Genomic DNA, 26,037 nt, shown 5'->3' on the forward strand with positions numbered 1-26,037 from the left:
ACCATAAGAATTAAAACTTGTTTTTCAACCACTCCACAAATGTATTGTTAACAAACTATAGTTTTGGCAAGTCGGATAGGAGATCTACTTTGTGCATGACACAAGTAATTTTTCCAACAATTGTTTACATACAGATTATTTCACTTATAATTCACTGTATCACAATTCCAGTGGGTCAGAAGTTTACATACACTAAGTTGACTGTGCCTTTAAACAGTTTGGAAAATTCCAGAAAATTATTTTATGGCTTTAGAAGCTTCTGATAGGCTAATTGACATCCTTTGAGTCAATTGGAGGTGCACCTGTGGATGAATTTCAAGGCCTATTGTTACGTCTGTTGAAAGGAGGGGACCAAAGCGCAGCGTGGTGAGTGTTCATGATAATTATTTAATAATACGAAACACTTTAACAAAATAATCAAAATGAAAGCCAACAGTTCTGTTAGGTCACATAATACAAAACAGAAAACAACTACCCACAAAAACCAGGTGAGAAAAGGCTGCCTAAGTATGGCTCCCAATCAGAGACAACAATAGACAGCTGCCTCTGATTGGAAACCATACCCGGCCAAAACATAGAAATAAAATACATAGAATTCCCACCCCATATCACACCCTGACCTAACCAAACAGAGAATAAAGTCTCTCTCAGGTCAGGGCGTGACACCTACTTTCAAACTCAGTGCCGCTTTGCTTGAAATCATGGGAAAATCAGAAGAAATTAGCCAAGACCTCAGAAAAAAAACTGTAGACCTCCAAGTCTGGTTCATCCTTGGGAGCAATTTCCATACGCCTGAAGTTACCACGTTCATCTGTACAAACAATAGTACGCAAGTATAAACACAATGGGACCACGCAGCCCGTCATACCGCTCAGGAAGGAGACGCGTTCTGTTTCTTAGAGATGAACGTACTTTGGTGCGAAAAGTTCAAATCAATCCCAGAACAACAGCAAAGGACCTTGTGAAGATGCTGGAGCAAAACAGGTACAAAAGTATCTATATCCACAGTAAAACGAGTCCTATATCGACATAACCTAAAAGGCCGCTCAGCAAGGAAGAAGCCACTGCTCCAAAACCGCCATAAAAAAGCCAGACTACGGTTTGCAAGTGCAAATGGGGACAAAGATCGTACTTTTTGGAAAAATGTCCTCTGGTCTGATGGCACAAAAATATAGCTATTTGGCCATAATGACCGTCGTTATGTTTGGAGGAAAAGGGGGAGGCTTGCAAGCCAAAGGACACCTTCCCAACCGCGTAGCACGGGGGTGGCAGCATCATGTTGTGGGGGTGCTTTGCTGCAGGAGGGACTGGTGCACTTCACAAAATAGATGGCATCATGAGGGAGGAAAATTATGTGGATATATTGAAGCAACATCAGTCATGAAGTTAAAACTTGGTCACAAATGGGTCTTCCTAATGGATAATGACCACAAGCATACTTCCAAAGTGGTGGCAAAATGGCTTAAGGACAACAAAGTCAAGGTATTGGAGTGGCCATCACAAAGCTCTGACCTCAATCCTATAGAAAATGTGTGGGCAGAACTGAAAAAGCGTTTTTGAGCAAGGAGGTCTACAAACCTGACTCAGTTACATCAGCTCTGTCAGGAGGAATGGGCCAAAATTCACCCAACTTATTGTGGGAAGCTTGTGGAAGGCTACCCGAAACGTTTGACCCAAGTTAAACAATTTAACGGCAATGCTACCAAATACTAATTGAGTGTATGTAAACTTCTGACCCACTGGGAATGTGATGAAAGAAATAAAAGCTGAAATAAATAAATCTCTCTACTATTATTCTGACATTTCACATTCTTAAAATAAAGTGGTGATCCTAACTGACGTAAGACAGTTTTTACTTGGATTAAATGTCAGGAATTGTGATAAACTGAGTTTAAATGTATTTGGCTAAGGTGTATGTAAACTTCCGACGTCAACTGTAGGTATTACAGACTCGGTCAGGGAGAGGTTGAAAATGTCAGTGAAGACACTTGACAGTTGATCCACGCATGCTTTGAGTACACGTCCTGGTAAACCATCTGGCCCAGCTTCTATGTGAATGTTGACCTGTTTAAAGGTTTTGTTCACATCGGCTACTGAGAGCGTATTCACACAGTCATCCAGAACAGCTGGTGCTCTCGTGCATGCTTCAGTGTTGCTTGTCTCGAAGTGAGCAAAAAAGGCTTTTAGCTTGTCTGGTAGGCTCACGTCGCTGCGCAGCTTGTGTCTGGGTTTCTTTTTGTAGTCAATAATAGTTTTCAAACCTTGCCACATCCGATGAGCATCAGAGCCGGTGTAGTAGGATTCAATCTTTATCCTGTATTTACGCTTTGCTTGTTTGATGGTTTGTCTGAGGCCATAGCGGGATTTCTTATTAGTGTCTGGATTAGATGACATGATACCGAATGTATCTTTCAAAACGTACCCGAATCAAAAACCGTGGGTTGATAGCAGCCTTGTAGGAAAACTGAAAGAGAGAGATGCTGCTTATGAACAGGGCAAGGTGACCGAGGACTTAGCTTGGTAAAACATTACAAATATGATTTACGCAGATTGATCAATTTGGCAAAACACAAATATAGACACAAAGTGGAGGAGCAATTCAGCCGGACGTGCTAAACACCTTTATCGCAAGATCCGAGCACAATGACCCTAAGCTGCCGAGGAGAGCCCCCGATGACAACATGGGCTACACATTCACAGTCTCCACTGAGTACGCATGTAAGTTTTTCAAACGTGTTGACACTCATAACCCTGCTGGCCCAGATGACATCTCTAGCCGTGCCCTCAGAGCATGTGCAGACCAACTGGCTTTTGTATTCTTTATAGCCACCTGCTTCAAGGTGTCCACTATCATCCCCGTGCCCAAGAATGGAAATTAACTGAACTGAATAACTACTGACCAGAAGCACTTACTTCCGTCATCATAAAGTGCTTCGAGATGCTAGTCAAAGACCATATCACCTCCTCCCTCCCCGACATTCTCCAATTCCTCTAACGCCCTGACAGATCCATGGACGACATAGTCGCCGTTGCACTGCACACTGCCCTTATCCACCTGGACAAAAGGAATGCATATCTGAGGATGCTGTTCAACGACTACAGCTCGGCCTTCCATACCATTGTGCCCTATCTCATTACAAAGCTCACAGCCCTGGGTCTGAATTCCTCCCTATGCAACTGAGTCCTGAACTTCCTGACGGGCTGCCTCGAGGTGGTGAAGGTCGGCAACATTACCTCCTCAACACTGATCCTCATCACTGGGGTCCCACAAGGGTGCATCCTCAGTCCCCTCCTGTATTCCCTGTATACCCACGACTGCATGGCCTCACACAGTTCCAACTCCAAGTTCGCTGACAACACAACAGTAGTAGGCCTGATCACCAACAACGATGAGACAGCCAACAGGGAGGAGGTAGGCACTCTGACGGCGTGGTGCCAGGTAATCACCAACAACGATGAAGGTAAACAACATAGGGAAAAGATCGAACAGATCCCACTGTCAGATTCCACAGCAATGAGGAGAACTGAAATATTAGCTGAAGATATTAACTTCACAATTTGATGAGGTCATTCAGAATGCACCATGCATTTCATTAGCTGTGGATGAATCAACAGATAACATTGATAATTCCCAGCTTCTGGTGTTTGTCAGATTGTATAATGAAACAAAGAAGGAATTCTGTGAGGAGCTGTTGGGCCTAACAAATATAGAAGCACACACACAGGGAGAGGATATCCATAAGGCCATCAAAGGGATGCTGACAAAAAGGGGGAGAGATCTGAAGTCAGTGGTCTCCATCACCACAGATGGAGCTCCAGCCATGATAGGAAGATGGATGGGACTGGTTGTACATTTGACACCAATCTGTCCATCAATCTGTCCTGTGTGCCAGTCTGGGAAAATAGTATTCTGAGGTCATGACAATGATGACAAAACTGATGAACATCATCCCCACAACATCGCCTTCTACGAGGCATTCTGACAGAGGCCAATGCCAGTTTTGATGACTTACTACTGCACAACAATGTCAGATGGCTCAGCAAAGGCGGGGTTTTGGAACGCTTTTGGGACATTCAGGATGAAAACAAAGCTTTCTTATCAGAGCAGAAGAGTGACAAGGCAACTACGTTTTCTGAGTTTTTGGCAGATGAGAAGATAGAAACAGTTGCATTTTTGACAGACATTACATCACACCTTAATCAACTGAATGTTAAGCTGCAGGGACGGGACAACACAGTGTGTGATATGATAACAGCAGTCCGGGCTTTCCAGAAGAAATTGGAGCTTTTCAATAATGATCTCCAGGGAGAACTTGTCCACCTCCCCAATCATCTGGTGCAACGCAGGGAGACAAATATGTTCACAACCATGTAGATGTAATCCAGAAGCTGATGGATAACTTCAAGGCACGCTTTGATGACTTCACTGTTGGAAGAGAACTGCTGCCGCTCATCCAGAACCCCTTCTTGGTCACAAATGTGACAAAGTTGTCAGATCTTCAGATTGGTAGATGAAATGGAGTTGATTGAGCGGCAAAAAAATGTGTCTTTGAAGGAGCAGGCTGGTGATTGTGACCCTGTTACTTTCTGGGGAAAGATGGTGCCTGCAGCTGATGTCCCTGTTCTCAAGATACTGGCACTATACATCCTGACCATGTCTGGCTGCACATACTCCTGTGAATCAACCTTCTCCACAATTAACTTTATTTAAAAACTCTGGTCACTCTGGGCCTTGCCCTTGCATCAATGAGAGACATTTTTGAGAAACGTTTGAACAGTAGTGTATATATATTTGCTATATTGCCATTAATTTAGACAATAACCTATTTTGATTGTACTGTGTTTCTGTGTGGGTTGGAAACCGGGGGGTAAAGTGTGCAGTTTTCCGAGGGGTCACAGCTCTTGAAGGTTGAAATTGTGCCATTCTGACACTTACACTACAAAGGTCATATTTGCACAATATTTATTAGTAAAGAGTGTGAAACATATAAAACGTATGATTATTCTGTATCTGTAACCATGTTTCTATCCACAGATTTTATGTGAGTAAAGTCATACTGTATAAAAAAACAATCATGACAGTTGCGATGGAAACAGGAAGTTGCGGTACTCATCTGAAAACTGCTGTCCTGATTAAAGAAACAATAAAACTGGCCTTCTTTCGAATAGTTGAGTATCTGGAGCATCAGCATTTGTGGGTTTAATTTCGGGCTCAAAATGGCCAGAAACAAAGACCTTCCTTCTGAAACTCGTCAGTCTATTCTTGTTCTGAGAAATTAAGACTATTCCATGCGAGAAATTGCCAAGAAACTGAAGATCTCGTACAACGCTGTGTACTGCTCCCTTCACAGAACAGCGCAAACTGGCTCTAACCAGAATAGAAAAAGGAGTGGGAGGCTCTGGTGCACGACTGAGCAAAAGGACAGGTACATTAGAGTGTCTAGTTTGAGTAACAGACACTCACAAGTCCTCAACTGGCAGCTTCATTAAATAGTACCTGCAAAACACCAGTCTCAATGTCAACAGTGAAGAGGCAACTCCGGGATGCTGGCCTTCTAGGCAGAGTTCCTCTGTCCAGTGTCTGTGCTCTTTTTCCCATCTTAATCTTTTCTTTTTATTGGCCAGTCTGAGATATGGCTTTTTCTTTGCAACTCTGCCTAGAAGGCCAGCATCCTGGAGTCGGCTCTTCACTGTTGACGTTGAGACTGGTGTATAGATTTGTCCCATTATCTTTGCAATGCAAGACAAAGACCATAATGTACTATTCCAGGTTAAGCGCAATTTAGATTTTGGCCACTAGATGCCAGCAGTGTATGTGCAAAGTTTTAGACTGATTCAATGAACAATGGCATTTCTGTTCAAAATGTTGTATCAAGATTGCCCAAATGTGCCTAATTTCAAGTTCATAACTGTGCAATTTCCTCAAACAATAGCATACTATTATTTCACTGTAATTGCTACTGTAAATGTGCAGTTAGATTAACAAGCTTTTTGCTCATATCAGATATGTCTATGTCCTGGGAAATTTTCTTGTTACTTACACCCTCATGGTAATCACATTAGCCAATGTTAGCTCAACCATCTCGCGGGGGGGACACTGATCCGGGAGAGGTTAACTCATACTCAACTAATGTTGTTCTCTCAACCCATACTCATATTTGTAGCAAAAGCATAAATTGGATAAAAAATCTCTTCAAAAACCCAATCTCAAACTTGTATCTCAAACAGACCTTTCAAAAAATGCTTGCTATTTCCTCATAGAACATGATATCATCTCCCTGAGGAGGATGAGCTGGCCAATCAGTAGTCAACTCGCATTAAAATGTGTAATGACCGGTATACGCCCACACCATTCTGTTGTTGGGATACGCCCACACCATTCTGTTGGTGGGGTACGCCCACACCATTCTGTTGTTGGGTACACCCACACCATTCACAGAAAAGCTGCTTTTTTAACCTGTTGGGGCTCGGGGGCAGTATTGAGACATTTTGAAAAAAATATGTGCCCATTTTTAACTGCCTCCTACACCAACTCAGAAGCTAGGATATGCATATTATTACATTCGGATAGAAAACACTCTGAATTTTCTAAAACAGTTTGAATGGTGTCTGTAAGTATAACAAAACTCATATTGCAGGCAAAAACCTGTGAAAAATAGATCCAAAAAAATGTGGATTTTGTGACTGTACTATTTAGTGTCATTGTTTTATAGATACCATAGTGAGAAAGGATTCATTTCGCAACACCTACGGCTTCCACTAGATGTCAACGATCTTTATAAAGTTGTTTGAAGCGTCTATGATAAACAGAGAGCAAATTAGAATCCAAGGAAGTTGACATGTCATCACTTCATTTTTTTGCGCCTGCGCATAAATCTGAGAGACGTGAGTTTGTCATCATTTTTTATCTAGACATAGGATAGGTTGTGTGAAAATATTACTGATGTTTAACGTTAAAAATGGACCAAAAGATTAATGCTAAACAACATTTGACATGTTTGAACGAACATAAATAGATTATTTACTAGGTTTTTTTAGCTTTTCGGCGTGATTTTACCAGCCCCACACCACGTTTTGTGGGAGCATAATGAACGCTAAGTACTTGGTGTTATTTGGACATAAATTATGAACTTTGTCAAAAGAAACCACATTTGTTCCGGACCTGGAATGCCTTCCGGACCTGGGATCCTGCCTTCTGATGGAGATAATCAAAGGTAAGGGGGTATTTACAATGTTATTATCGATTTTAGATGATGCTAACTGTATAGCATAGCCTGTTGTTCTTAGCATAGCACCCCGTTTATTGCAAAATGTGATTTCCCAGTAAAGTTATTTTGAGATCTGGCCATTCGGTAGCAATTACGAGATGATAATATATTATTCTTTGAATGACAATATTATAATTTACCAATGTTTTCGAATAGTAATTTTGTTATGTTCACCGGAAGCATTTCAGAGAAGAAAAAAAATTGAATTTCACGCTACTGTAAAATGCTGTTTTTGGATATAAATATGAACTTGATGGAACAAAAAATGCATGTATTGTATAACATAATGTCCTAGGAGTGTCATCTGATGGAGATTGACAAAAGTTAGTGCATAATTCAAGCTGGTTTCTGCTTTTGGTGATGCCTGACCTTGAATTGAAAATGGATGTTTGTACTTTTGTGGCTATGTACTGTCCTAACATAATCTAACTTTATGCTTTTGCCGTAAAGCCTCTTTGAAAATCGAACAATGTGGTTAGATTAAGGAGATGTTTATCATTTAAATTGTGTAAAATAGTTGATTGTTTGAGAAATTGAAATTATTAGATTTTTGATGTTTTGAATTTCCAGCCTTGTTAGCAATCCCGGCTCGGGGTTCATTGCTAACCTGTAGCCCCAACAGGTTTTTAACATACTTAATAAAACATTTTTGGAAGGAAAACTATTTCACTTATATTGTTATTAATTGTAGGTCATATTTCATAGAAATCTGAAAACACTTGACAGTTATTTGTTGGATAAGTTACTTCAAGCCACGTACCAAACAATAAAGATTTTTTTTACAGAAAACTGAGATTCTAAATAAAAAAGGTAGCCAAAATGCCAACATGAGTTCCTAGACATTGTAATTAAATGCTTTATCGCGATATGTTAATCAGTAAAAGCTCAAATTAGATGCATTTCTAGAGTAATGTTAGAGGTGTCAAAGAAGAGTTGTAGTTGTACTATCAATTGAGGTTTATTTTTTGCCCAGACAAAAAGTTCAAACAAACATTAAAAATGTTCATCATTTTGGACTAAAATAGCAAAAGATTTACATTTGTAGATGATACAAAATGTACTGCAGTTTATGACTGATAACTACACTATTATAAACTGGATCATTCGAGCCCTGGATGTTGATTGGCTGAAAGCCGTGGTATATGAGACAATATACCACAGGTATGACGCAAATCAAATGACTTACTTTTCTAATTACATTGGTAACCTGTTTATAATAGCAACAAAGCACCTCTGGGGTTTGTGTTACAGGGCCATTATACCACAGCTAAGGGATGTATCCAGGCAATCTGCATAGCATGGTGAATAAGAACAGTCCTTATCCATGGTAAATTGGCCAAATACCACACCCCCTCTGGCCTTATTCCTTAATTATAATACAGGTTCCCAAAACATTATTTCAGAACATAATCATTTCAATAATTTCATCATCCATTTATATGTTTGTGTTGTGACTAGTTTGAAAAAGAAAGAGCAAGATGCTGGCAGCATAGCATTGTCTTGACACCTGAACATCCATCTTCTCAATTTGGATTCTGGATACTGGCTGCTTGGTCAGTAGATCAGGTCCAAAACTTCCTTTTGTCTAAAGATGCACAAAAAGATTACATGAGTGGAAGATCGGAATACATAACCACATATTTTCATATCAATGAATACATTCTACTCAATAGTGTTTAAATGATCAAGCACAAGTGATCATCGTTATACTCTTTAGTTGTCTGAACAGTGACTAAAGAGTATGTCGAACGGTTTCTTGTACTCACTTGCAGGCCTTAATGTTAACACAGATGGTCCTCACATCATCGCTTGTGCTAAGCTCCTCAATCAGCACCCACAAGTGTTTTTTCATCAGGCCTTTACACATAGATTTTAGAAAGCCAACTTTATCGCAAACAGACAGTAGCTTCTGCTTTAGTGTCTCCTACGGATGACAGTTGACATTTTCAGAGAAATATCACAGTAAATAGTGCAATTTCATTAAAGGACACTCTTATAAATTGTAATGCTATGGTAGCTACCGGGCTAGAGGAAGTGGAGATGGATTTCTTCACTTTGTTCAGTGCCCACTCACACACCCAGCAGGTCCCCTTTAGCTGTTTTGCCTTTGGAAAGCACAAACAGACAAGAATTGTAATTTTTTTTGTAATAATCGGTCGCTGTGCCCCTGAGCAAGGCACTTAAACCTAATTGCTTCAGGGGCTCTGTACAATGGCGACCCTGGCCGTGACCCCACTCCCTGTGGGTGTCTCAGGTGGAGTTGGGATATGCTAAAAAAATACATAGCCATTACACACTTTTGTGCAACAATACAAATATAAGCACCCCCCCCCCCCCCCCCAAAAAAAAGTATTATTTAATTAAATTATGGTGTGATGTATTCAGTGTTATGGTGTAAGTACATTTGAATATGTAATGTGAGAGTGAAAGTGAGGTTGGACAATAGTTTCTTCAGTCATTGTATGTCTTTAGTTATATTTGAAATGTCTACACTTTCTGCTAGTTCATAGCATTTTGACCATAGCATACTGTTACCATGCGCTTTTCCGGCTGTGCTTCCACTACTTCCTGGTCATCAAGGTCAACCTCTTGGCATTGCCCATGGATTTCCCAAACTGTGAAGAAAAAATTATACAACAGGCACTCAAGTGATGGGTACTTCACTTGTATGGTTCTGAAACCAAAGGTGAACTTGGAGTTGATTTAGGCCTCCCACCCACAGTTGCCCTTCACTCTGACCCAATGTATGTGCTGCATGTACAGTAGTTACTACTTGAGTTAATAAATAAAATCTCACCTGAACAAGCCAGCAGACTGAGGGCAAGGAGGACCAGAGATGTCTTCATGATTTGTGGTGGTAGAGATGTGAAGAGTAAAAGTCGTGTTGGGGTTTGGTAAAGTGACTTACGAATCATTGGAAGAACTTAATATTTTCTTGTGGTTTAGACCTAGAGTACATACTGATGAGGAGCAATCTTCATAATCACCTTTTTCCATCTCGACACAGTCTAATATTAATTTTAATTACATTTTAGTTAGTCAATTCAAAATTAAGCAATGTACTGTATGTGTTGGAAAGAGCAGGTGTTCTTAATTTTTTGGATAATCAGTGTATGTTTCCAGCTGAATACACCACACTGACATATGGATTAAAACTTGTTCAGCTAGCTTACAAGTGATACATTTAGGGCTATATTTACTAAGCTAACATATGGAGTGTTTTAAGATAGTAAAAACATGGACCATTTAGCTATTTTAATTTGTATTTCAGGACACCTGTAGGTATATATATATATATATATATATATAACAATTATTTGATGAATATTTTGCCCCTACTGCTATAGAAACCCATTTTATAACAGTTTTTAAGTGTCTGAAATGCATCTGAGATATTGGAAAGCTCAGGATAACATCATGGACAAAACAAATGTTATATCAGTGTTTGTGGTTAACTCCAGAGAACGCGTTTCCACTGCACCAGAGTCCAATGGCGGCGAGCTTTACACCACTCCAGCCGAGGCTTGGCATTGTGCATGGTGATCTTAGGCTTGTGTGCGGCTGCTGGCCATGGAAACCCATTTCATGAAGCTCCCAACCTACAGTTTTTGTGCTGACGTTGTTTCCAGAGGCAGTTCGGAACGATTTAGAACGTGGTAGCCACGGGACCAAAACAGCAGAGAAGTTTAGCATCGTGCTTCAATGCTCTTAGTTGTTTTGCGGAAATTGACCCACTATGCTGTTAACTTTGTGAATCTATGTCGTATCGTTGAGTCTACCTTTAAAAAACAGTTTTCCGGCCATTGACTCTTGGGGTTTAATAAAGAAATCACACCACATTCCATATGGATAAAACTTGAGGCAATCCATTCCAGTGATACTGACAATAAGTCAAACACCACTGAGGATGATTGTATTAATTAACACAAGTTTTTTTTTGAGAAATGAACAAGACCAGAAAAGCTTAAATAATGCTTTCAGTAAGCTTCAAATTAATACAAAATGTAATGTAAAGCTAAGATATCGCAGAATATTCCTCAAATAAACAGTAAACCATGTGTATCCCTTATATAGCCAGAGACGATCATTATTTAATTTGGTAATATGGTTATTGTACGTTTGTTTTATGTCTCGGCTAATGAAATTTCCCTACATGGATTAAAAAGTACAGTGAATTCTAATCTAAGTGAAAGTAAAGATCAGCCTCTCCAGGATTCCGCGATTCCACACATTATGCGATGAACTGTAATTTGACCAATTACCACACTATTTTCGCTTGCTAAAGATTGTAACACCAGATCATTTTTCTCAATCAATGAGAGAAGATTTGAAAAATACAAGATGGCGGTGTACACCTTGTTGGATTCATTCATGGAGCAGAACATAGATTTGGGTAGGGGGTCGAGCATAGCAAGTTATGAGACCAGGCATTTTCTTTTGTTCTCTCTCTCTTACATCCAGAACAAGTGTATTACTTAACTGTTAAATCAGAGAAACAACTCAGACACTGCTCACACCAAGTTGGGGGGTAACATTGTTTCACTTACAAAAACATAGAAAGTCAGTGCATTCGTTAAGTATTCAGACCCGTTGACTTTTTCCACATTGTTACGTTAGACTTATTCTAAAATTGATTAAATAATTGTTTTCCCCTCATAAATCTACACAAGGACAAAGCGAAAAATGTTTAATATCTTTTAATAAAAATAAAAAACAGAAATACCTTAGTCAGTGCATTCCATAATTATACAGACCCTTTGCTATGAGACTCAAACTTGATCATCCTTGAGATGTCTCTACAACTTGATTGGAGTCCACCTGTGGTAAATTAAATTGATTGGACATGATTTAGAAAGGCACACACCTGTCTATATAAGGTCCCATAGTTGACAGTACATGTCAGAGCAAAACCAAACCATGAGGTCAAAGGAATTGTCTGTAGAGCTCCGAGACAGGATTGTGTCAAGGCACAGATCTAGGGAAGGGTGCCAAAATATTTCTGCAGTATTTAAGGTCCCCAAGAACACAGTGGCCTCCATCATTCTTAAATGGAAGAAGTTTGGAACCACCAAGACTCTTCCTAGAGCTGGCTACCCAGCCAAACTGAGCAATCGGGGGAGAAGAGCATTGGTCAGGGAGGTGACAGAGAACTTCACCAATCAGGCCTTTATTGTAGAGTAGCCTGACAGAACCCACTACTCAGTAAAAAGCACATGACAGCCCGCTTGGAGTTTGACAAAAAACACCTAAAGGACTCTCAGAACATGAGAAACAAGACTTTCTGGTCTGATGAAACCAAGATTGAATTCTTTGGCCTGAATGTCAAGCGTCACATCTGGAGGAAACCTGGCACCATCCCTACGGTGAAGCATGCTGATGGCAGCATCATGCTGGGGGGATGTTTATCAGCGGCAGGGATTGGGAGACTAGTCAGGATCGAGGGAAAGATGAACGGAGCAAAGTACAGAGAGATCCTTGATGAAACTCTGCTCCAGAGTGCTCAGGACCTCAGAATGGGGTGAAGTTTCACTTTCCAACAGGACAACAACCCTAAGCACACAGTCAACACAATGCAGGAGTGACAAGTCTCTGAATGTCCTTGAGTGGCCCAGCCAGAGCCCGGACTTAAACCCGATTGAACATCTCCGGAGAGACCTGAAAAAAGCTGTGCAGCCTAATAGAGCTTGAGAGGATCTGCAGAGAAGAATAGGAGAAACTCCCCAAATACAGGTGTGCCGAGCTTGTAGCGTCATACCCAAGACTCAAGGCTGTAATCGCTGCCAAAGGTGCTGAATACTTATGTGAATGTGATATTTCATATATATATATTTTTTTTATACATTTGCAAAAAAAATCCTAAAACCTGTTTTTGCTTTGTTATTATGGGGTACTGTGTGTAGATTGATGAGGACAAAAAACGATTTATTCGATTTAGAATAAGGCTGTAACGTAAAAATGTGGAAAAAGTCAAGAAGTCTGAATACTTTCCGAATGCACTGTATAACCGCACCCACAAAGACACACTGAAGTAAGTATATCTACATAAGGCATAATGTTAATATAACATAATATAAATGCCTGAGATCACTCTGCAACCATTTATTTATTTTATTTATTTTATTTCACCTTTATTTAACCAGGTAGGCAAGTTGAGAACAAGTTCTCATTTACAATTGTGACCTGGCCAAGATAAAGCAAAGCAGTTCGACAACATACAAAAACACAGAATTACACATGGAGTAAAACAACATACAATCAATGATGCAGTAGAAAAAAATAAGACTATATACAATGTGAGCAAATGATGTGAGATAAGGGAGGTAAAGGCAAAAACCTGTCATCAAAAGATACACCATGTGTATTCCACTTTTCTAACTCTCAACAAATCAAATCAAATCTTATTGGTCACATACACATGGTTAGCAGATGTTAATGCGAGTGTAGCGAAATGCTTGTGCTTCTAGTTCCGACCGTGCAGTAATATCTAACAATTTCACAACAACTACCTTATCCAACAGTAAGACCATGACTGAGTTCCTAAAAGAATACAGGTCTACTGGTCAAATAAAATACAAAAATGCTGTAAAGCCAACTGGGAAGGGTTGCAGTTTTAGGAAGACTCAAATTAAACATACATAGGTTTATGTAGTGTAATGTTGATATATCTGTTTCTGAGAGGATTCTAGCTAGACTATTGTATAACCACATGCGTGTCTTAGTCTTGCTTGCCTCAAACTAATAGGTTAGACACATTAGCTGTGGGAAGAGACTACATGTCCAATGATTTTCACATGCTGCACTCTCTATAAAGTATTTCAGTATGAACGCATACTTCATGATTCAAACTGTGAAAAGGTTTGTGCATGTTTAAAAAAATGTCCCCAACCGCAATAGTGTGAATACAGCACTTCACACAAATGGGTATGCTTAAATAGTTAACAAGATGGCAGTAGCACCATCCACAAGTTGCCCTAACAGAAACCATTTAGTAATTGCTTTTTAGAAATTGGAAATTACAATAAATGGTGATGAAATTAGTTATCCTAACCATAATTGGCTTAGCCCAATCTCTGAGTGATATAGTGATGCATTAAGGTGATAACACTGATGTGCGACTAGGAACTTTACCACAGTATCTTGATGCTCACCCAACACCCTCCTTTGTGGAAATATTAAACAGTGAGAAGAGGAAGGAAACCAAAGTGTGAAGCTGTGTTTCTTTACAACTCACAACAGGTTGGCTGTGAACATTGTTTCACTTGCAAGACTCATGACGCTCCACCCCCAGAGTTGAGTCGGAGATACAGTGGCTGCGGGAAGAGACTAGGGGGAACATGACAGATCAAAGTGATTTAATCATTTCTCAGCTTGACTATTTCTTCAGTCCGTCAGCAAATGTTGGGAGGTTGCATGGAGGTTCATATAGGTCAAAGGTCGCTGGCTGGAGAGGAAGCTGTGGAGTCCCGCTGAGGTCCCTGCCTGTTTCCCTGACAGGTCCACATACACCACGGAGAGACAGAGAGGCTGACACCTGAACAGCAGGAAACACAGAACTTACAGATCTCAGTACTGGACAGTCAGGTCACATGATCCAGAGGTAGTGTACAGGGCAGACACTTGGAAAAGACCCAGGCAGCTAAATATAAAAGGACAAGGGTGATATACATTGAGAGAAACCACAAACACACACCTGGCGAGGGTGGCCACTCTGCCGTCCATCAGTCTATTTCCTGCAAGACTCAGGTGGGTCAGGGAGCAGTCATCCGGTGAAACACAAAGAACCAATCAGAACCATGTTCTCTATGACTCCTTTTCCATTTTCGGCCAGGGACCAATCAAATCCCAGATCTCATGGTATGCCCTTAACCAGACAGTTAGTACTATGTCTATCACCCAATATGTCAGTGTTGAGTTCTCAGCTTGGCCTCCAGCTTAAACATTACTAGTTGATATGAATCCTACTTACAGGGACCATCACTACATTTGTTCCTCTATTGAAGACCATCTTGCCATAGTTCTCCATTAAATCAAATGGTGTACACACTTTAATATACAACCAATGTATCCTAACTACTATATCAGCAGATGCTTCTTGGGTTAAATACCAAAGGCAAAGTTGTGCAGCAGATAAGTGGATAACATGCTTCCTTTTCAACCTGAGGTGCCTGCCTCAGACCGGTTTAGCTTTACTGGTTAGCAGACCACAGAAAACAAGCGCTTTTTGTCACTGGCCTACACACAATACCCCATAATGTAAGAATGAAAATCTAGAATGTCTTGAGTCAATAAGACCATCATGCCATAACTCTCCATTATGTCAAATGGTGTACACACTTTAATATACAACCATTGTATCCTACCATATCAGCACATGCTTCTTAGCTTGAATACCAAAGGCAAAGTTGTGCAGCATATAAGTGGATGACAAACTTCCGTTTCAACCTGTGAAATGTTTTCACAACTTGCAAGGCGCCTGCCTCAAACCCATGGTTTAGGTTTACTGGTTAGCAGACCACAGATAACAAGCACTTTACAGACAAACAAAAGTTTCATTACCAGAAACCCAACCAATTGTTTCAACAAATTCTGTTAAAAGCTTCTTTATCATTTTATTGATCCATTTCTTCTTCATCGTGTCCCTTCCTGGACAAATTTCCTCTACTAAGTAAATATTTACTGTAGATCCTGTGATAGTTTATGCAGGGCTTTAGACAAACAATTAATGTTTGTGTACTTAATGTGAAAGTACACGATAGAATAACTATTTGAATTTGTGTGTGTGTGTATGTGTGTGCATTCGTGTGTGTGTGTGCATGTGTTCATCTAGGAAAGGAGTACTGATGTCAGACGTTTTGAAGGAGTGTGGTCAGCGGGTCCGCAGCGGATGGTAGACAGATTGAGTTGTGTGAAACAGTGGAGAGGAAGAGTCTTCAGGACCAGCTCAAAGCCCGTAGAGCACAGGGAATTATGGGACAGATTCACCGATTTCAGGTGTTCTGTGCCTTTAGGAGGATGACGTGATTCTGATTCTTAGGTCACATTTCAAGAACCACCTCACAAACAGATAGCAATGTATCCATGTGGAGTTGAAAATTGGTGTCCCCCAAGGTTCCATTCTGTCTCCTGTGCTTTTCAAAATGTATATAAATGTTCTAATGCTAAAAATATTTGTCATGTAAATGTAAATATTTGCCATCAATGTAAAAAGGGTATCAATGAGCCTGTTTAACTGACATGGTGCTGGCTAATACGAGGTGGTGTTGCTGTTTACCTGTGAATGCGCTTGCCAGATGGAGGCTGTGTAGCTACAGGCAGCAGGCTGTGAGGCTGTAGGCCGGCATGGAGAGGCTGGCCAGTAAGGGGCAGGCTGACAGCAGGCAGGACAGGGTCCGTCACCCAGCGGGTTCACACTCCGATCCAACAAGATTTTGTGTGAAAGACAGCCTCATGTCAGAGTCAGACCATTTTCCAACCACAAACACCTAGCCTGGCCTGTCCTGCACACCCACTGCTGCCTGTCAGGCTACTGCAGAAAGTGGGGTGGGGCTGTGACCATCACTGAACAGAGGGTACTGAATCATGGGCCCCTACAAGGCCATATAAGGACATAGCACAGAGTCTTACAAGTCAGTATCATACAGTGCCTTAAAAAAGTATTCACACCCTTCGACTTTTTCCAGATTTTGTTGTGTTACAGCCTGAATTTGAAATGAAATAAATTGAGCTTTTTGTCACTGGCCTACACAATACTGCATGAATCAATACCCCATCTAAAAATGAAAATCTGAAATGTCTTGAGTCAATATGTATTTAACCCCTTTGTTATGGCAAGCCTAAATAAGTCCAGGATAAAAATGTGCTTAACAAGTCACATAATAAGTTGCATGGACTAACTCTGTGTGAAATAATAGTGTTGAACCTGATTTGAATGACTACCTCATCTCTGTACCCCACACATACATATAATTGTAAGGTCCCTTAGTCGAGCAGTGAATTTCAAACACAGATTCAACCACAAAGACCAGGGAGGTTTTCCAGTGCTTCTCAAAGAAGAGCACCTATTTGTAGATGGGTAAAAATTAAAAAAGCAGACATGGAATATCCCTTTGAGCATGGTGAAGTTATTAATTACACTTTGGATGGTGTATCAATACAACCAGTCACTACAAAGATACAGGTGTCCTCCTAACTCACTTCCCAGTAAGGAAGGAAACCAGTCAGGGATTTTCATCATGAGGCCAATGGTGACCTTATAGGCTGTCTCGTCATTGTCTGTGATCAGGCCTACCACTGTCGTGTCGTCTGCAAACTTTATGATGGTGTCAAAGTCGTGCCTGGCCATGCAGTCGTGGGTGAACAGGGAGTACAGGTGGGGACTGAGCACGCACCCCTGAGGGGCTCCAGTGTTAAGGATCAGAGTGGTAGATGTGTTGCTACCTACCCTCACCACCTGGGGGAGGCCCGTCAGGAAGTCCAGGGTCCAGTTGAAGAGGGAGGTGATTAGTCCCAGGATCCTTAGCTTAGTGATGAGCTTTGAGGGCACTATGGTGTTGAACGCTGAGGTGTAGTCAATGAATAGCATTTTCATGTAGGTGTTCCTTTTGTCCAGGTGGGAAAGGGCAGTGTGAAATGCAATAGAGATTGCATCATCTGTGGATCTGTCTGAGCGGTATGCAAATTGGAGTGTGTCTAGGGTCTAATGGTGTTAAAGTGAGCCATTACCAACCTTTCAAAGCACTTCATGGCTATGGACGTGAGTGCTACATGTTGAACATGTCAGTGAAGACACCTGCCAGTTGGTCAGCACATGCCCGGAGCACACGTCCTGGTAATCCACCTGGGCCAGCGGCCTTGTGAGTGTTGACCTGTTTGAAGGTCTTACTCACATCGGCTATGGAGAGCGTTATCACACAGTCATCCGGAACAGCTGATGCACTCATGCATGCCTCAGTGTTGCTTGCCTCGAAGCAAGCATACAGTGGGGCAAAAAAGTTTTTAGTCAGCCACCAATTGTGCAAGTTCTCCCACTTAAAAAGATGAGAGAGGCCTGTAATTTTCATCATAGGTACACGTCAACTATGACAGACAAAATGAGGGAAAAAAATCCAGAAAATCACATTGTAGGATTTTTAATAGATTTATTTGCAAATTATGGTGGAAAATAAGTATTTGGTCACCTACAAACGAGCAAGATTTCTGGCTCTCACAGACCTGTAACTTCTTCTTTAACCTCTTACATCTAGACGTTCCGCTAGCGGAACACCTGCTCCAATATCCAATGATAGGCGTGGTGCGAATTACAAATTCCTCAAAAATTCAAAAACGTACATTTTTCAAACATATGACTATTTCACAGCATTTTAAAGACAAGACTCTCCTTTATCTAACCACACTGTCCGATTTCAAAAAGGCTTTACAGCAAAAGCAAAACATTAGATTATGTCAGCAGAGTACCAAGCCAGAAATAATCAGACACCCATTTTTCAAGCTAGCATATAATGTCACAAAAACCCAAAAGACAGCTAAATGCAGCACTAACCTTTGATGATCTTCATCAGATGACACACCTAGGACATTACGTTATACAATACATGCATGTTTTGTTCAATCAAGTTCATATTTATATCAAAAAACAGCTTTTTACATTAGCATGTGACGTTCAGAACTAGCATACCACCCGCAAACTTCCAGGGAATTTGCTAACAATTTACTAAATTACTCACGATAAACGTTCACAAAAAGCATAACAATTATTTTAAGAATTATAGATACAGAACTCCTCTATGCACTCGATATGTCCGATTTTAAAATAGCTTTTTGGTGAAAGCACATTTTGCAATATTCTAAGTACATAGCCCAGCCATCACGGGTAGCTATTTAGACACCCGGCAAGTTTAGCCTTCACCAAAATCAGATTTACTATTATAAAAGTTTGATTACCTTTTGTTGTCTTCGTCAGAATGCACTCCCAGGACTGCTACTTCAATAACAAATGTTGGTTTGGTCCAAAATAATCCATCGTTATATCCGAATAGCGGCGTTTTGTTCGTGCGTCCCAGACACTATCCGAAATGGTAAATCAGGGTTGCGCGCATGGCGCAATTCGTGACAAAAAAATTCGAAATATTCCATTACCGTACTTCGAAGCATGTCAACCGCTGTTTAAAATCAATTTTTATGCAATTTATCTCGTAAAAAAGCGATAATATTCCGACCGGGAATCTCCTTTTCGGCAAACAGAGGAAAAATCACAAAGACGGGGGCGGCCAGGGCACGCGCCTAAGCCCACAGTCCCTTGATCGGCCACTTGAGAAAGGCGATAATGTGTTTCAGCCTGGGGCTGGGATGACGACATTCAGGTTTTTCCCGGGCTCTGAGCGCCCATGGAAGACGTAGGAAGTGTCACGTTAGAGCAGAGATCCTTTGTAAAAGATAGAGATGGCAAAGAAGTTCAAGAAATGGTCAGACAGGCCACTTCCTGTAAAGGAATCTCTCAGGTTTTGACCTGCCATTTGAGTTCTGTTATACTCACAGACACCATTCAAACAGTTTTAGAAACTTTGGAGTGTTTTCTATCCAAAGCCAATAATTATATGCATATTCTAGTTACTGGGCAGGAGTAGTAACCAGATTAAATCGGGTACGTTTTTTATCCAGCTGTGAAAATACTGCCCCCTAGCCATAACAGGTTAAGAGGCTCCTCTGTCCTCCACTCGTTACCTGTATTAATGGCACCTGTTTGAACTTGTTATCAGTATAAAAGACACCTGTCCACAACCTCAAACAGTTACACTCCAAACTCCACTATGGCCAACACCAAAGAACTGTCAAAGGACACCAGAAACAAAATTATAGACCTGCACCAGGCTGGGAAGACTGAATCTGCAATAGGTAAGCAGCTTGGTTTGAAGAAATCAACTGTGGGAGCAATTATTAGGAAATGGAAGACATACAAGACCACTGATAATCTCCCTCGATCTGGGGCTCCACGCAAGATCTCACCCCGTGGGGTCAAAATGATCACAAGAACGGTGAGCAAAAATCCCAGAACCACACGGGGGGAACTAGTGAATGACCTGCAGAGAGCTGGGATCAAAGTAACAGAGCCTACCATATTACCGTTTTTCTATGTCCCGTTGGTTGGATATTTGTGATCGTACATCGTCTAATTTATTGTCCAATGATTACTATATATATATATATATATATATATATATATATATATATATATATGTATGTATGTATGTATGTATGTGTGTGTGTATGTATGTGCCATATATATATATATATATATATATATGTGTGTACTTCAAAAAATATAAAATATATATATATATACATAAAATATATGATATTTTTCGAAGTAGCCACCCTTTGCCTTGATGACAGCTTTGCACACTCTTGGCATTCTCTCAACCATCATCATGAGGTAGTCACCTGGAATGGATTTCAATTAACAGGTGTGCCTTGTTAAAAGTTCATTTGTGGAATTTCTTTCCTTCTTAATGCGTTTGAGCCAATCAGTTGTGTTGTAACAAGATAGGGGTGGTATACAGAAGTTAGCCCTAGCTGGTAAAAGACCAAGTCCATATTAAGGCAAGAACAGCTCAAATAACCAAAGAGAAATGACAGTCCATCATTGCTTTAAGTCATGAAGGTCAGTCAATCCGGAAAATGTAAAGAACTTCAAGTGTATTCGCAAAAACCATCAAGCGATACAATGAAACTGGCTCTCATGAGGACCGTCACAGGAAAAGAAGACAGAGTTACCTCTGCTGCAGAAATAACCACTACTAAAGGACACCAATAAGAAGAACAGACTTGCTTGGGCCAAGAAACACGAGCAATGGACATTTGACCAGGGGAAATTGGTCCTTTTGGTCTGAGTCCAAATTTGAGATTGTTGGTTCCAACCGCTGTTTCTTTGTGAGACACAAAGTAGGTGAATGGATGATCTCTGCATGTCTGGTTCCCACAGTGAAGCATGGAGGAGGAGGTGTGATGGTGCTTTGCTGGTGACACTGTGATTTATTTAGAATTCAAGCAACACTTAACCTATAAGGGCACAGGGCGAGACCCAGATGCAGACATGGGAGGCAGATGGTTTGAGTCTCTGATATTTATTAGTATCCAAGGGGCAGGCCAGAGAATGGCCGTGAACAGGCAAAAAGTTAATAACAAGGTCAGAGTCCTGGAGGTACAGAGTGGCAGGCAGGCTCAAGGTCAGAGCAGGCAGAATAGTCAGGCAGCCGGGTACAGAGTCAGGGCAGGCAAAGGTCAAAACCAGGAGGACTAGAAAGAGAGATAAGAAAAAGCAGGAGCACAGGAAAAACACGCTGGTTAACTTGACAAGACGAACTGGCACAGAGAGACTGGAAACACAGGGATAAATACACCGGGGAAAATAAGCGACACCTGGAGGGGGTAGAGACAATCACAAGGACAAGTGAAACACATCGGGGCGTGACATAACCAGCATGGCTACAACAGCATTCTGCAGTGATACGCCATCCCATCTGGTTTGCGGTTAGTGGGACTATCATTTGTTTTTCAACAGGACTGTGTAAGGGCTATTTGACCAAGAAGAAGAATGACGGTGTTGCATCAGATGACCTGGCCTCCACAATCACCCGACCTCAACCCAATTGAGATGGTTTGGGATTAGTTGGACCACAAAGTGAAGGAAAGGCAGCCAACAAGTGCCAACAAGTACAAAGTTGGCACATCAACGGTACCTACTTCAGAAGAGTCCGGTGGGGCTTGTCGGGGTCGTAGACCAAAACGGAAAACACCATCGTTTTCGTGGCACTCTCATCTTTCCATAGAGAGGTATGTTAGTTAGTAGGCCAAACCGTTTGGACGCTACAGACGTTTCTGACAAAATCGATTTTTGGGATGTCTCCTGGTCTGACAAACAGCGCTGTATCCCTGCCACTTTCCACCGCAGATACGGAAGGCCGACAGGCGGATAAGGTGGACTGAGGCTATACAACAAAAAAATGATATCTCTAGCTTAAACAGACGGATTTTAATAGGGATTTTTGTATTATGTTAATTAGTTTGACGCCTATGTTTCAAATATATTTACACACTATGAGGTTGGAATAATACTGTGAAATTGTGAAAAGTATTATAACACCCTTTTAGTGTAAGAGCTGTTTGAAAAGACTGCCTGGAATTTCAAGCTATCTTGGTGGGATGGAGTTTTGATCTGGGTGGTGATGTCACCAGCCGGTAAATTAGTTAATATACGAATAAGTAAGATAGTTCCAAACGTCACGACCAATAACTGCTAGTTTTACATTTTACCCCCCTCACTCAGACCATTCCCAGACAGTCCTAGAAAAATTATTGCTTGAGAAATTGCTCTTTGCTAAGAAGCTATTTTTGTTTCTTTTTGACCATTTGAATGTAAAACAATCACAGGTAAGGTACTTAATTGTTACCCGGAAATGATTTGATATTGAGATAAAAACGGCTTCATAGTATCCAAACCCCTATTGGATGACACCGCCGGCGTGCTGCAGAACTGCGACTGCGATAGGTTCTGGGAGGTGGGTCTTGTCACTGTTGTACTCCTTGCCGAAGACAGAGGGTGCCGCAGCCTCTCTCGATTCAGGAACAGAAGAGCTTGTTTCCTGACTCGTGGCACTTCCTGTGGAGTGGGGGCTGCTGGGTAACGTAGGCGAGATGGTGCCGACGTAGGCAAGATGGTGCCGACAGAGAGGGTAGCCTCTCTTCTAGTCCTTAGGTAACTATGCAGTATTTTGTTTTTTAATGTACTATTTCTTACATTGTTATCCCAGAAAATCTTAAGTGTTATTACATACAGCCGGGAAGAACTATTGGATATCAGAGCGACGTCAACTTACCATCATTACAACCAGTAATACGACTTTCCCAAAACGGATCCTTTGTTCACACCACCACCCAGGGCATTTGTTCTAATTCCAGAGGCCGACCCAAAACAACGACGCCGCAGAAGAGGTAAACGTAGCGTCCTCCTGGTCAGACTTCGGAGGTGTGCACACCACCCACCGCTTCCGAGTATATTACTCGCCAATTTCCAGTCTCTTGTTAATAAGGTAGACGAAATTAGGGCAAGGGTTGCTTTCCAGAGAGACATCAGGGATTGTAACATACTCTGTTTCAATGAAACATGGCTCTCTCTGGATTTGTTGTCCGAGTTGGTACAGTCACTGGGATTCTTTATGCGTCGCGCAGACAGAAATAAACATCTCTCTGGGAAGAAGAAGGGCGGGGTTGTATGCTTCATGATTAACGACACATGGTGCAATTGTAACAACATACAGGAACTCAAGTCCTTTGTTCACCTGACCTACAATTCCTCACAATCAAATGCCGACCATATTATCTCCCATGTGAATTCTCGTTGGTTATTGTCACAGCAGTGTATATCCCCCCCTCAAGACGATACCACGACGGCCCTCAAGGAACTTCACTGGACTATGCAAAATGGAAACCACATATCCTGAGGCTGCATTTATTGTAGCTGTGGATTTTAACAAAGCAAACTTGAGAACAAGGTTACCTAAATTCTACCAGCATATTGATTGAAGCACTCGTGCGGGCAACACACTGGATCACTGTGTGAAGAGGCGACTCCGGGATGCTGGCATTCTAGGCAGAGTTGCAAAGAAAAAGCCATATCTCAGACTGGCAAATAAAAATAAAAGATTAAGATGGGCAAAAGAACATAGACACTGAATAGAGGAACTCTGCCTAGAAGAGGCCAGCATCCCGGAGTTGCCTCTTCACTGTTGACGTTTAGACTGGTGTTTTGCGGGTACTATTTAATGAAGCTGCCAGTTGAGGACTTGCTCAGTTGTGCACCAGGGCATTTCACTCCTCTTTCTATTCTGGTTAGAGCCAGTTTGCGCTGTTCTGTGAAGGGAGTAGTACACAGCGTTGTACGAGATCTTAAGTTTCTTGCCAATTTCTCGCATGGAATAGCCTTCATTTCTCAGAACAAGAATAGACTGACGAGTTTCAGAAGAAAGGTCTTTGTTTCTGGCCATTTTGAGCCTGTTATCGAACCCACAAATGCTGATGCTCAAGATACTCAACTAGTCTAAAGGAGGCCAGTTTTATTGCTTATTTTAATCAGGACAACAGCTTTTGACTGTGCAAACATAAATGCAAAATGGTTCAATTAGCCTCTCAAAATTATGAACTTCGATTAGCTAACACAACGTGCCATTTGAACACAGGAGTGATGGTTACTGATAATGGGCCTCTGTACGCCTATATAGATATTCCATAAAAAATCTGCAGTTTCTAGCTACAATAGTCATTTACAACATTAACAGTGTCTACACTGTATTTATGATCAATTTGATGTTATTTTAATGGACAAAAAATGTTATTTTCTTTCAAAAACAAGGACATTTCTAAGTGACCCCAAACTTTTGAACGGTAGTGTATATACATTGGTCATGGCTCCCGAGTGGTGCAGCGGTCGAAGTTACTGCATCTCAGTGCAAGAGGCATCACTACTCTCCCTGGTTCGAATCCAGGCTGTATCACAACCGGCCGTGATTGGGAGTCCCATAGTGGGGCACACAATTGGCCCAGAATCATCTGGGTTGTGCCGGGATAGGCCGTCATTGTAAAAAAAGAATTTGTTCTTAACTGACTTGCCTAGTTAAATAAACATTCAATATAATTTTTTTTTGCAATTTTGTAACGTGTTTTGTTTGGTAAATTGTTTTGTAAATATTTGTGGTGCCACTAAATTAACAATTAATTATTTAAATCAATATTGTCAATATTTGTTGTATTATTAAAAAAAAAAAAAAAATAATAATATATATATATATATATATATATATATATATATATATATATAATGGAGGAAGGTGGACAGGGAGTTAAATAAATTAACCCCAAAAGGTACTTTGAATAACCATTATAAGGGGTGCTTCGAATAACCTTTTCCAAGGATTCTTCGAATAACTTCGGGGTTACCCCACAGTTTCAATTTGAAGAACCCCTGAAGGATACTCCAGGCACCTTTTCTTTTAGAGTGTAGGAGTAAATGTCAGTTGGCTTTTCATAGCCGAGCATTCAGAGGTCAAGACAGCAAGTGCAAGAGAGAGAGAGAGAAAATATTGAAACACATGGCGGGAGTATCTATGACTCCACTCGGTGCGGGGTTTTGGGCCGGGAGGGTCATGAGGGTGGCTTCGGCTCTCGGCCGAGCTCGGATCCCCGCATCTCCATGTCGCCTGGGTTGCACCCGACCGGCTCCATCCCCCCTTTCCCCATTAGGCATGGCCGCATGGCGCACCCCCTTTCCCCATTAGGCATGGCCGCATGGCGCACCCCCTTTCCCCGTTAGGCACGGCTGCATGGTGCACCCCCTTTCCCCGTTAGGTACGGCTGCATGGCGTACCCCCAATATCAAGGTGCCATGGGCCTATTTATATTATGAATATTGCTGCTGGTGATTCTCTGATCCACCTCTACGCAGACGACACCATTCTGTATACTTCTGGCCCTTCTTTTGACACTGTGTTAACTAACCTCCAGACAAGCTTCAATGCCATACAACTCTCCTTCCGCAGCCTCCAACTGCTCTTAAATGCAAGTAAAACTAAATGCATGCTCTTCAACCGATCGCTGCCCGCACCTGCCCGCCCGTCCAGCATCACTACTCTGGACGGTTCTGACTTAGAATACGTGGAGAACTACAAATACCTAGGTGTCTGGTTAGACTGTAAACTCTCCTTCCAGACTCACATTAAGC

General features: G+C 41.3%; 1 protein-coding gene across 1 annotated transcript; it reads right to left on the reverse strand.

Moving 5' to 3' along the window:
- Positions 1-8,566: 8,566 nt before the first annotated feature.
- LOC106561598 (antimicrobial peptide NK-lysin-like) lies at positions 8,567-10,151 on the reverse strand. The gene is made up of 5 exons (XM_014125754.3): positions 10,066-10,151; positions 9,804-9,883; positions 9,290-9,373; positions 9,035-9,192; positions 8,567-8,853 (listed from the first exon to the last, which is right to left on the reverse strand). Exons 1-5 carry the CDS (start codon positions 10,112-10,114, stop codon positions 8,823-8,825), a joined length of 402 nt encoding a protein of 133 aa, XP_013981229.3. The 5' UTR covers positions 10,115-10,151; the 3' UTR covers positions 8,567-8,822.
- Positions 10,152-26,037: the final 15,886 nt, after the last annotated feature.

This window comes from Salmo salar, chromosome 01, assembly GCF_965601325.2.
Source record: "Salmo salar chromosome 01, fSalSal1, whole genome shotgun sequence".
Classification (NCBI taxonomy): Eukaryota; Metazoa; Chordata; class Actinopteri; order Salmoniformes; family Salmonidae; genus Salmo; species Salmo salar.